Source organism: Melospiza melodia, unplaced genomic scaffold, assembly GCF_035770615.1.
Source record: "Melospiza melodia melodia isolate bMelMel2 unplaced genomic scaffold, bMelMel2.pri scaffold_46, whole genome shotgun sequence".
Classification (NCBI taxonomy): Eukaryota; Metazoa; Chordata; class Aves; order Passeriformes; family Passerellidae; genus Melospiza; species Melospiza melodia.
This window is the reverse complement of record NW_026948783.1, coordinates 2,465,081-2,476,546: the sequence shown is the minus strand read 5'-3', so window position 1 is coordinate 2,476,546 and position 11,466 is coordinate 2,465,081. Positions and strand designations below refer to the sequence as shown.

Sequence of the window (11,466 nt, the reverse complement as noted above, 5' to 3'; positions counted from 1 at the left end):
GGCAGGGCCACTTGTACCCTGAGGTACCCAGGTGGGATTGCATCTCTCCAAGAGCACCTGAGGGAGAGCAGAGCACGTTGCAAACTGCAGGTCCCTGACAACCCCACAGGGCTCCTCACCCATCAACATCTGTTCTGTTCCAGTCTGAAACAGGGCCCAGCATGGTGCTGGGATCATCAGAGAGCTGAGGTGTGTGCTGGAATTCAATGTCCTCCCCATCCCACAGCAGCCCTGCATTTCCCTCCTGCAGCCTTGGTCTCCAGCACAGCCATGGAGGCACTTTGGGCTCTGGACTGTTCCTGCAGCCCCCAGGGCAGCTGAGCTCTGCCTTTGGCACAGTCAGGCCTGGCTAGCACAGGCCATGCTCAGCAATTGCTTGTGTGTGCCTGGCCTTGCTGTCAGCCCCGACAGCGGCTGCGTGGCCCCTTTGTGGCCCTGTGCTGGCCCAGCCATGGTGGCCCAGCCCCTGTGCGGGCCCAGCCCAGGCCAGGAGCATTGCGGCTGGGAACGGCCCCTGTGCCGTGGTGCCCACAGCAGCCTTGGGGCTCTGTGCCCCATGGCCTCCCTGCTGGGCAGCCTCTGCCAGCTCCTGCAGAGCCCCTGGCACCTGTGAGGCTGCACAGACAGCCCTGCCCCAGGCTCTGCTGGCCTCTGGGCCAGCAGAGAGGCCGGCCAAGGCTGGCCATGGCTGGGAGCAGGACCTGAGCCCCGCAGGAGGATGGAGCTGGACCACAGCCAAACTCAGCCCAGGCCAAAGCTGGGCTCAGCAGCCAAGGCTGCCAATGCATGGGCACAAAGGCTGGTGCTGGCAAATGTCCTGGGCCCCCTCCCTGCTCTGTCCATGCCACCAAGGGCACTGAGCAGCCTCCTCTCTGGGCCACTTGCCTGTTTGCAATGCCTTGCACAGGCGCTGGCCCTGCCCCACAAGGCCTGGCCTGAGTCCTGCCCCTGCGCGTTCAGCCAGGCTGAGATGGACACTGATGGTTTCTGGGCCAGGCTCTCTGAGCCCAGCCCAGCTCCCTGCAAGCTCTGCCAGCTGTCCTGAGCTCTGGGCAGCACCAAGGGCCTCTCCCCAGACCAGCCCTGCCGGCTCTGGTCCCACAGCTCTGCTCAGGCCAGGCTGCTCTGGGCACTGCCCCATTGCCTCAGCCCCTGGCAAGGGCACAGCAGCAGCTGCAGCTGCCACAGCACTCAGCCCTAGCCATGGGGGAAGGTGCTTGGCCAAGGCCAAAGGAGGCTCCCTGGCTTCCCTGCTCCCTTCGGGCTGAGGTGCTGAGAGCTCTGCAGCCCCTGCTGCCATCCCATCTGCCCAGGGCAGCACAAGAGCCCTGGCCTTGGGGCCCTCAAGAGCTGCTCCTGCCGCAGGCCCAGGGCCCATGCCGAAGCTGGGCCTGCCAAAAAGCTGTGCCCATTTCTGTTCATTGCTGCTCTGATGGCAATGGATTCTCAGCCACTTGGAGGTTGATGATGAATTTTATTTCTCCAGAGGCCTCTTTTTTCTTGAGGTCTTCTGTTCAGAAATTCAATGTAAAAGGCTAATAAATATTTGTTCCAAACACACCTTAACAAGAAAAGCCCTTGGAAATAATAAAAGTGTTTTTTGGTTAATTAGACAGATTACAGAAGTCTATTTAATGTGAATATACTGTATTTAAAACAATGCAGAGAGAATTGTTTTTTCCTGTTTTCTTATTTTGCTCATAGATTGATATCAGCAATGTCCAATTGATATTGACCCCCAGCACCTCCTCATGCAGTTTGAACAGATATGAAAATCCAGACCCTTCATGGCTGACAATGAATCACACTTTGTCTCTATCTCCTCCCCACTATTTCCCTCATCCAACCCCGGGCACTCAGAGCAGCTGAGGAAAGGAGTCACATCCAGGGGTGTCCCCAGGGCTCAAAACTGGGGCTAGGTCAGTTCAATCTCTTTATTGCTGATCTGGATGAGGCCATCGAGAGTACCCTCAGTCAGTTCCCAGGTGAGCCCAAGCTGGGTGGGAGTGTGGCTGTGCTGGAGGGCAGGAAGCTCTGCAGATAGATCTGGACAGGATGGAGCCATGGGCCCAGGACAATCGGATGAGGTTCACCACAGCCAAGGGCCGGGTCCTACCCTGGGCTTACAACCACCCCAAATCCCTGACCATACCCTGCCCCTGATCCCTACAGCCTGTCTTGTTTCCTTCATCCCTGCATTGCCAGGGACTTTGTGGGATAAGGGAGCTCTGCTCTGGCTATGGAGGGAGGTCCAAGTGCTACCACTGGAGTGGGAACCACAACTCATCATGTTTCTTTCTTTTGGGGGGTGTGGAATCGGTGACACTCAGAGGCACAGAAAATTTCTCTTCATGGCAAACAGGCTCCAGTTGAACAGGACACCATTTCAAACCAATCACAATCCTCCCTGAGATATGTGCAACGTCCCAGCAGCATCTGATGAGTCCACCATTCACAGGTGATTTCCTTACTAAAATTAATTTCAGACTAAAGAACAAATAAGTTCTTGTATCAGGATGCTCATCCTGGACTGGGTGCAAAACAGCTCAAACAATTCCTGATTTGCCAAGCTGTCAGTGGTGGATGGAGATGGGAGGTCAGGCTGCTCTTGCTGTTGAGGAAATGCTGAAAGCAGCCTGACTCATTTCATCTCCTCATGCCCTGGCTGATCTCTCCTCTTTCCCCTTCCATCCACTGGCTTTTGTCTCCCCCCAGGCCTCCTGTGAAGAGCCTGGCTCTGTGTTCCCCATCCCCTCCTCGCTGGCACTGCCAGGCTGGGATGAGGAGCCCCTCAGCCTTCCCTGCTCAGGGCTGGACAAGCCCAGTTCCCTCAGCCTCTGCTCACAGCCCAAGGGCTCCAGCCCCACCTTGGAGGCCCTTCCCAGACCCTGCTCCAGCTGCCAGACATTTTTCCTGCCCTGGGCAACCCAATCCAGGCCACAGTGACTGGAGAACCCACGTCCTTGATGTCCTGGTCACACAGCCCTGGCCCCTTGTCCCCATGTCAGGCTCTGGGGTGGATCCTGTGGAACATCCTTTGGTGGAGGCTGTGGCTCCAGGTGGGCCGGGGGGATCCCGGGGGACAGGGACCCTGCTGGGCATGAACAGCATTGGACTTGTTGGGAGAAACTGTGAGGGGGAGCTGGGGCAGAGTGACCAACCTAGTGACCTGACACAGCCCTGCTGGGATGTCACACAGCCCCTCTGTGATGTCACAGCCTGCTCTGTGAGGTCACAGCCAATTCTCTAATATCACACCGCTGGTCACTGATGTCAGAGCCCACTCTGTGATGTCATAATCTGCTCTGTGATGTCAGACCCCTGCCCTGTGATTTCACAGCTGGCTCTGTGATGTCACAGAGGAAGTCTATGATGTCATAGCTTTTCCATGACCTCACCTACCCTACTCTGTGATGTCATTGCCCACTCTGTGACCTCATGTTACCAGATGATAAATTGCATCCACCAGCTGAGCTGACACCTGGGGTTTGTTTTCCACAACACCAGACCTCTGGAAACCACACAATGCCCATTGTGTGGTAAGGGAACTGGAAGTCCAGCCGCCTCAGTGTCCTGCCAGCTCAGCCAGGCCCACTGGAACATTGGGGTCCGTGACCACCAGGGACCACCAGAGAGACCCCCAGGATAGAAGAATGCATGAGTAAAGGGGAGGGGAAATGTGTTAATTATTTTGAGGAAATGATTATCCATATGTGTGTTTAGTCTAAGACAATCAATGAATATGTGTGCAACATACAGAAAATAAACAGAAACTTTCCTGTACTCAGCATGCACAGCTTTGGGAGGAGCTATCCCCTGTGCATACAGCTGAATAAAGAATGCTGATTCTTAATGCTACATTGGGGTTAAGGAGATTTCTGTTTTAGTGACATTTTGGTAACACTCCCACTGCCAAAGAAAGCTCTGTCTCCTGCTGTCAACAAATAGAGAAGGGCTGGTGGCAGATGTGGGGCTGCCTGGGGCACAGTGACCATGAAATAACCAAGTTTTTATTGTTCTGTGAAAGAAGGAGGGGCATCAACAAAACTTCTACACTGGAATTAGAAAGGGCAGACTTTGGCCTATTAAGGATGCAGATTTGGGGGGTACCAAATCAGGTACTGATTATTTTAAGGAAAACAGGCCTTAAAAACAAAGGGATCCAGGAAGGATGGACACATTTCAAGAAAGTAACCTTAAGGGGGAAGGAGCAGCCTGTCCTAGTGTGGCAAAAGATGAGCTAGTGAGGAAAATGACTGGCCTGGCTGGCCGTGGAGATTTTGTGGGAACTCAGGGGAAAAAAGAAAGAGCATCAACATTGGACAGAAGGTCAGGCAACTTAGGAAAAGTTTAAGGATCTTGATAGGTCATGCAGAAATAAAAGCTGAGAGGTGAAAGATCAATGAGAACTTAACCTGGCCACTTCTGTGCAAAATAGTAGTAAATGTTTCTACAAATAAATTTTTAGCAAAATACGGGATAAAGAGAACCTCTACTCTTTTTTTTGACACAGTGTAGAATACAGTAACTAAAGATAAGGAAAGGCTGAGCTGCTTAATACCATGTATGTCTCAATGTTCAATATTAGGGCAGGCTGTCTTCAGGACAAGTGCTTTCCTGAGCTGGTAGGTGGGCACATGGAGCAGAACAGCCCCCTGTAATCCAGGAGGAAGCAGTTGGTGACCTGCTGAGCCACTCAGATGCTCACAGGTGTGTGGGATCAGATGGGATCCATCCCAGGGGGATGAGGGAGCTGTGGATGAGCTCCCCAAGCTGCTCTCCATCATTTACCATCAGTGCTGGCTCACCAGGGAGGTCCCAGAGGACTGGAGGTGCCAGTGTGAGCCCATCCCCAAGAAGGGCTGGAAGGAGGAGCTGGGAAACTCCAGGCCTGTCAGCCTGACCTGGGTGCCCGGCAAGGTTATGGTACAGATCACCCTGAGTGCCATCACAGGGCACCCACGGGATGGCCGAGGGATCAGAGCCAGCCAGCGTGGATTTAGGAGTGGCAGGTCCTGCCTGACCAACCTGGTCTCCTTTTATGACCAGGTGACCCACCTATGGATGCAGGAAAGGCTGTGGATGTTGTGTGCCTGGATTTCAGCAAAGATTTTGACACTCTCTGACAGCATTGCCTGGAAAAGCTGCAGCCCACAGCTTGGGCAGGTTCCCTCCTCGCTGGGAGATTTAAGAGCTGGCTGGAGGCTGGGCTCAGAGAGTGGTGGCGATGGTGCTGCACCCAGCTGGTGTCCAGGCACTGGTGCTGTCCCCCAGGGATCTGTGTTGGGCCCAGTCCTGTTTAATATCTTCACTGATGATCTGGCTGAGGGGATCGAGTCCACCTTTCACAAACTGCAGATGGCACCAAGCTGGGTGTGAGTGTGGATCTGCCGGAGGGCAGGTAAAGAAGACACAGCCTTAAGCTGCACGAGGGGAGGTTCAGGCTGGGCAATAGGAAGAAATTCTTCACAGAAAGGGTAAGTGGGCATTGGAATGGGCTGGCCAGGGGGGAAGTGGCAGAGTCACTGTCCCTCTCCAGTGGCACTTAGTGCCATGATCTGGGTGACAAGGGAGTATTAGGGTATTGGTTGGGCTTGATGATCCCAAAGGTGTTATCGAGCCTATTTGATTCTGTCATTCTGTGATAATTGGGACGCTCTGGGGCCATTGTGACACTGCAAGGCCTCATGGAACTAAGAGGACCATGGTGACACCGTGCAGGCCCACAGAACCAGGGGTCCACTGTGGTGCTCTGGGGCCAAATGGAGCCAGGGAGTGCGCTGTGACACTCGGGGTCCTCATGGAACCACAGAGGCCATTGTGACACTGCAGGGCCTTGTGTAACCAAGGGGTTTCACCATTTTGACACTGCAAAATCAAGGAGACCATTGGGACACTCCACGGCCTTTCTGACACTGCGGAGGCCCATGGAACCAAGGGACTCCTGTGAAACTGCAGCACCAACGAGAACATTGTGACAGTGTGTAGCCCCATGGAACCAAGGACACCATTGTCATATTTGGGGCCCCATGGAACCAAGGACATCTTTGCAGATGTCACCAAACTGGGTGTGAGTGTTGATCTGCTTGAGGGTAGGAGGGCTCTGCACAGTGCCTGGGACAGACTGGATCCAGGGCCCAAATCCAAAAAGGTGAGGTTTATGAAGACCAAGTGCTGGGTTGTGCACTTTGGCCACAACAACCCCTGCAGTGCTAGAGGCTGGGGACAGAGCGGCTGGAGAGCAGCCAGGCAGAAAGGGACGTGCAGGGACTGATGGACAGCAGGCTGGACATGAGGCAGCAGTGTGCCCAGGTGGGCAAGAAGGCAAATGGCTCCTGGCCTGCATCAGGAATGGTGTGGCCAGCAGGAGCAGGGCAGTGATTCTTCCCCTGTGCAGGGCACTGGTTGGGCAGCATCTCGAGTGCTGTGTCCAGTTGTGGGCCCCCTGGGGTGGGCAATTAGAAGAAATGTGAAGCAGGAGGTGCAAAGAAAGCAAATGTGAAGCAGAGGAAATGCTCAGGGCTGTTGGGGGCAGCTGCCAGGAAGCCCTGGCTCTGAGCAACAGCATCTGCAGTGGGATAGGAAACTCCCAGCTGATGGGAACAAACTTTCTGGCTGACTGCAGAGGCCAGCACACTGGAGATGGATCTACCCCTGCTCTGCTGCTCCTTCCCGTCTCCCCCAGGGCCCTTGCAGAGCCCCAGCCATGCTGTTTGCCCCCAGCCTGCCCACGGCCAGCCTGGGGCTGCTCACGGGGCTTTTCTGTGCTGAGCATTGGCCTGGCCATGTTCTTGAGAAAGCCTGGGCAAGGAGCCTGGAGCCCCCAGGCCCTGGCCTGAGGCGTCAGCGCTGCCCCAGCAGTGCCCATGGCCTGTCCCTGCTGCAGCCCCGGCACTGCCACCCCCAGGGCTGTGCCCGGCCCCGAGAGCACTCAGGCCCTGCAGCAACACCAGGGCCACCAGGGCAGCGGGGCAGGGCCACGGCAGCAGCACTGGCAACACCAAGTGCTGCTGCTGCTGGGCACAGCTGCTGTGCCAGCACTGATCTGCCCCCAGCTCTGCACACAGACATTGCTGCTGCAGCTCCAGAGAAGGAAACAAAAGGGGGATCTCTACAGAAAACTTTGCTGGACTGTGGCAGTGAGGAGCTATGTTCTTGATAGCTTCATATGAAAGAAATCCTTTTTTTCATTTAAAGGTATCAAGAGCACAGCTCCTCGCTGACACAGTCTACAGGTCACAGTGGACGTGTGGAGAAACAAAATGAGATATGGCAAAATTGATTGCTTTCATTTAGGGACAACACTAAAAAAGGTAAACAACCAAATAAAAGCTCCAAAATGAAACCAACAAGAAGTATCAAGACAACTTTTATTAGAAATTATTTTCAGAAACTGTCCAGCAATTTAATGTTTCTTAAATTGTCTAGTCATCAGTCTCCAGACTGCAGCCTTGAGCTCCTGGTTCCTCAGGCTGTAGATGAGAGGGTTCAGGGCTGGAGGCACCACTGAGTACAGAACTGACACTGCCACATCCAGGGATGGGGAGGACATGGAGGGGGGCTTCAGGGAGGCAAAAATGCCAGTGCTGACAAAGAGGGAGACCACGGCCAGGTGAGGGAGGCAGGTGGAAAAGGCTTTGTGCCGTCCCTGCTCAGAGGGGATCCTCAGCACAGCCCTGAAGATCTGCACATAGGAGAAAACAATGAACACAAAACAACCAAATACCAAACAGGTGCTAATTGCAATGAGCCCCAGTTCCCTGAGATAAGATTTTGAGCAGGAGAGCTTGAGGATCTGTGGGATTTCACAGAAGAACTGGCCCAGGGCATTGCCATGGCACGGGGGCAGGGAAAATGTATTGGACGTGTGCAGCAGAGCATTGAGAAATGCACTGGCCCAGGCAGCTGCTGCCATGTGGGCACAAGCTCTGCTGCCCAGGAGGGTCCCTTAGTGCAGGGGTTTGCAGATGGACACGTAGCAGTCATAGCATATGACGGTCAGGAGGAAAAACTCTGCTGAGATGAAGAAATAAAAAAGAAAGAGCTGAGCAGCACATCCAGTGTAGGAGATGTTCCTGGTGTTCCAGAGGGAATTGTGCATGGCTTTGGGGACAGTGGTGCAGATCATGCCCAGGTCGCTGAGGACCAGGTTGAGCAGGAAGAAGAACATGGGCGTGTGCAGGTGTTGGCCGCAGGCTACGGCGCTGATGATGAGGCCGTTGCCCAGGAGGGCAGCCAGGGAGATGCCCAGCAAGAGGCAGAAGTGCAGGAGCTGCAGCTGCCGCGTGTCTGCCAATGCCAGCAGGAGGAAATGCCTGATGGAGCTGCTGTTGGACATTTGCTGGGGCTGAACATGGGGACCTGTTCATGGAGAAAGGAAAGTGACAAGTCAGGAGAAGCTGCTTGGAGCCAAACCTGGGCCATTCCCTGTAGCCTTTCCCACTGGGACTCACCCACTCTTGTTCCTGCTCTGGGAAATCCTTCACCCAGGTTCCTGCCTGAGCTCCAGTTGTGCTGCCTGAGTGTGCCAGGAGCAGCCAGGCCTGTGCATGGGGGCCCTCAAGGAGCCATCCCTGCCCTACTGCCCTGGGTTTGTGGCCATGTGGCAGAGGGACAAGCCTGGATAGTCAGGATTTTTCAGTGGAATCACTCAGAATGGAGATAGGTTTGGTAGCATTTGCACTCCTAGGTTTTTAGGACATGAATTACAGGAGCTGTTTTAAGGATATTTTTCCTACCCACAGATCATTCCTGGCTCTCTGAGGTCAGAAATCCCCAGCATTCCTGCTGCACTCAGAGTTTGCCACTGCGAGATGAGAGAGGCAAAGGATTCCCTGCGGCTGAGGGAAGGTGAGGGGCTGGATGGGCTTGTTCCCAGCTGCCCTGGCTTTGCACCTTTGACTGCAACCAGAGCACAATCACACTCCTGGGTCAGCCTGGGATAAACCAGACCCTTCCCAGAGCAGAGGGATCCCTGAATGTCTCACCTTCTCTAAAGGTCTCTGGGAAAGGTCTCTGCACCTCCTTGTGCCAAGGACACTCATGGCTCCCTTGGCAAACCCAACAGCATTTCCTCAGCTCTGGCAGCTCTGCCCTTCCCTGTGGGACATTCAGGGAACTCCCAGAGGCTCTGGCACAGATTTGCACCCAGGAGGGCAGCTCAGAGCTTGGAAGGGCACAGCAAGGAGATCCCTGGCTGTGCCCATGATGGGATCTCAGGGAGGGGGCTCAGCTCATTCCCCTTTCCCATGGACTGCTTTGCCCACAGCCCCACAGGTGCCAGGGAAGCTTGGACACCCCATTCCCATGGACACACCCCTGCCTGGCAGGAATGCCAAGGGCAGTGCCTGACTCAGCTGCTGCAAATGCCAGAGCCTCCCTGAGAGCAGCAGAAAACAGTGACAATATCAGGGCAGGGCAGAACCAAGAGAAGATGTTGTGGTGCTTTGCCTGAGAGGGCAGGGCAGAGACAGCCGGGCACTCAGGACAGTGTTCCCGTGCCCAGCTGTGCCCGGCACCTCCCACACACCAACCATGCCCTCATCCTGCCCCAGCTCTGCTCTCTTCAGCCCCCTCTCCTTCCCTGAGCATCTCCCTGGGCCTGCACATTCCCTCCTGAGAGGAGCCTTGTCCCTGCCAGCGCCCACAGAGCCCATCCCAGCCTGTGTGCCCTGGCCAGGGCCCTACAGAAACCTGCCTGTGTGCAGGGCCCTGACTGGGGCGGGCTCTGTATGCAGCTGGGCAAGGGCAGCTCAGGAGAGCCCCGCTGGGCCCTGCAGAGGTGATGCTGCTGCTGTCCAGGGCTGAGGAGAGGCTGGTGGCCTTTTGGGAGGCTCCCAGCAGAGAGACGGACCACCCAAAGTTACAGTTCTGGAGTCCCCGTAAATGCTCAAACATTCCTTTGATGATCCTGTGTGTCCCTTTCAACTCAGAATGTCCAATGTCCTGGGATTCTGGGATTGCAATTCCTGTTCTGCTTCTCTCATTCCCCTGTTGTCTATAATCAAGACAGAAAAAAACAAAACCCTTGCAACAGTGTTAGAACAGTAAAGTAAAAACCAGACATTAATTGGAAGCTTCCAGGTGTCCCAGTGGGGATGGGGCACACCCGGGGCCTGATTTCAATGATTTATTAAGGTTGATTAATTAGGATATTTAACAGGAGCATCCAATAGGAGATTCAGGCGCCCCAGTTACACACCCCTGGCTCAACCCATTGGAGTAGGTCCAAGGGTTTCTTTGCCTTCACTTTTTGCTTATGACTGCTCACATTCTGGTGAAAAAACAAAATGTTCTTGTAGGTCCTCTTCCTGATAATAAGACTATATAGTATTCCAGGAATGTATTAAGACAGTCAGCTTAGTGTTCTAAAATCTAAGAGAAAGATAAGGAAACAAACTAGAGTTAAAGAAGGATTAAAGTTATATAAGTATATAATTGTAGTTTAATATAGTTAATTAGGAGTTTAATAGAATTAAGTAAGGATGATAGTATCATAACTATATAATAGTAATTTACAGAGCTATGAATATATAAAAAATTATAAAATGGAAAAATCTTTTTGTAATTACCCCAACATTCCCATCCTTCTCCAAGCAGGTAATTGAAAACACTCTCAGGAAAGGTCCTGGTCTTTCCAGCAATCCCAGGCTTACCTTCTTTGGGAAGTGTCCTCTGGAGCTGTGCCCAGGCTGGTCTGGAGCTGGGAGCAGCCCTGCCCCACCCTGCCCCTCTCAGCTGGCTCCTTCCCCCCAGAGCTTCTCCCCATCACTGGGAGCAGCTGCCAGGGCTGGCTGAGAGCGTTCCCTGGCAGGCAGCAGAGTCCCTGCCCCAGCACAGCGCCCTGGGCTGCAGGACCCTGCTCTGCAGGACAGCCCTGGGCACCCCTGGCTGCAGCCCCGGCTGCTCAGCCCTGCAGCAGAGCCTGGCAACAGGAGCCGCCTTGGGCTGTGCCTGGGCTGGGGCAGCAGCGAAAGCCAGCCCTGCCCTAGGGCCACAGCCCTGCCCTGGAGCAGCTCTGAGAGTCCTCCTGAAAGGTCCTCAAACCTGTGGGATGTGCCAGTTCCAGGAGATCCCTACAGGAACGGCAGCTTCTCTTCCCACAGCCAGGGAATGACTGCTTCAAACCTGGGCTGATTTCTGCTCTAGTGAGCCCTGAGTGAGCTCTGCTCTGTGCTCCCAGCCCAGGCTAAGTTTAACCCCTCTGTGCCCCTGTGCTGTGCCCGGGGTGGCTGCAGGCAGTGCCCCAGCCCTGCTGCGCTGTGCACAGGAGCTGCTCCTGGGCAGAGCTGTCTCTCTGCAGCGCTGCCCTTGCCAGGAGCTGCCTCTGTGCCAGGAGCCTCTGTGCAGGTTTTTGAAAGGACTTTGGGTTTGGCTTTTGCCTTGGAGTCTCTGAAAGGTTTGTGCAATCATGGGCTCCAATTACTGCTATAATTAGTCCCTGGAGAGGCTTTGTCAGTAACACCA

The 11,466-nt window shown here is 54.4% G+C and overlaps 1 protein-coding gene across 1 annotated transcript; it reads right to left on the bottom strand.

Annotated features, from left to right (window-relative positions):
- Positions 1-7,353: 7,353 nt before the first annotated feature.
- LOC134434738 (olfactory receptor 14J1-like) lies at positions 7,354-7,942 on the bottom strand (the record flags this gene model as incomplete). Its single annotated transcript, XM_063183359.1, has 1 exon — positions 7,354-7,942. A coding segment is annotated over one exon (537 nt), but the record flags the coding sequence as incomplete, so codon positions are not given.
- Positions 7,943-11,466: the final 3,524 nt, after the last annotated feature.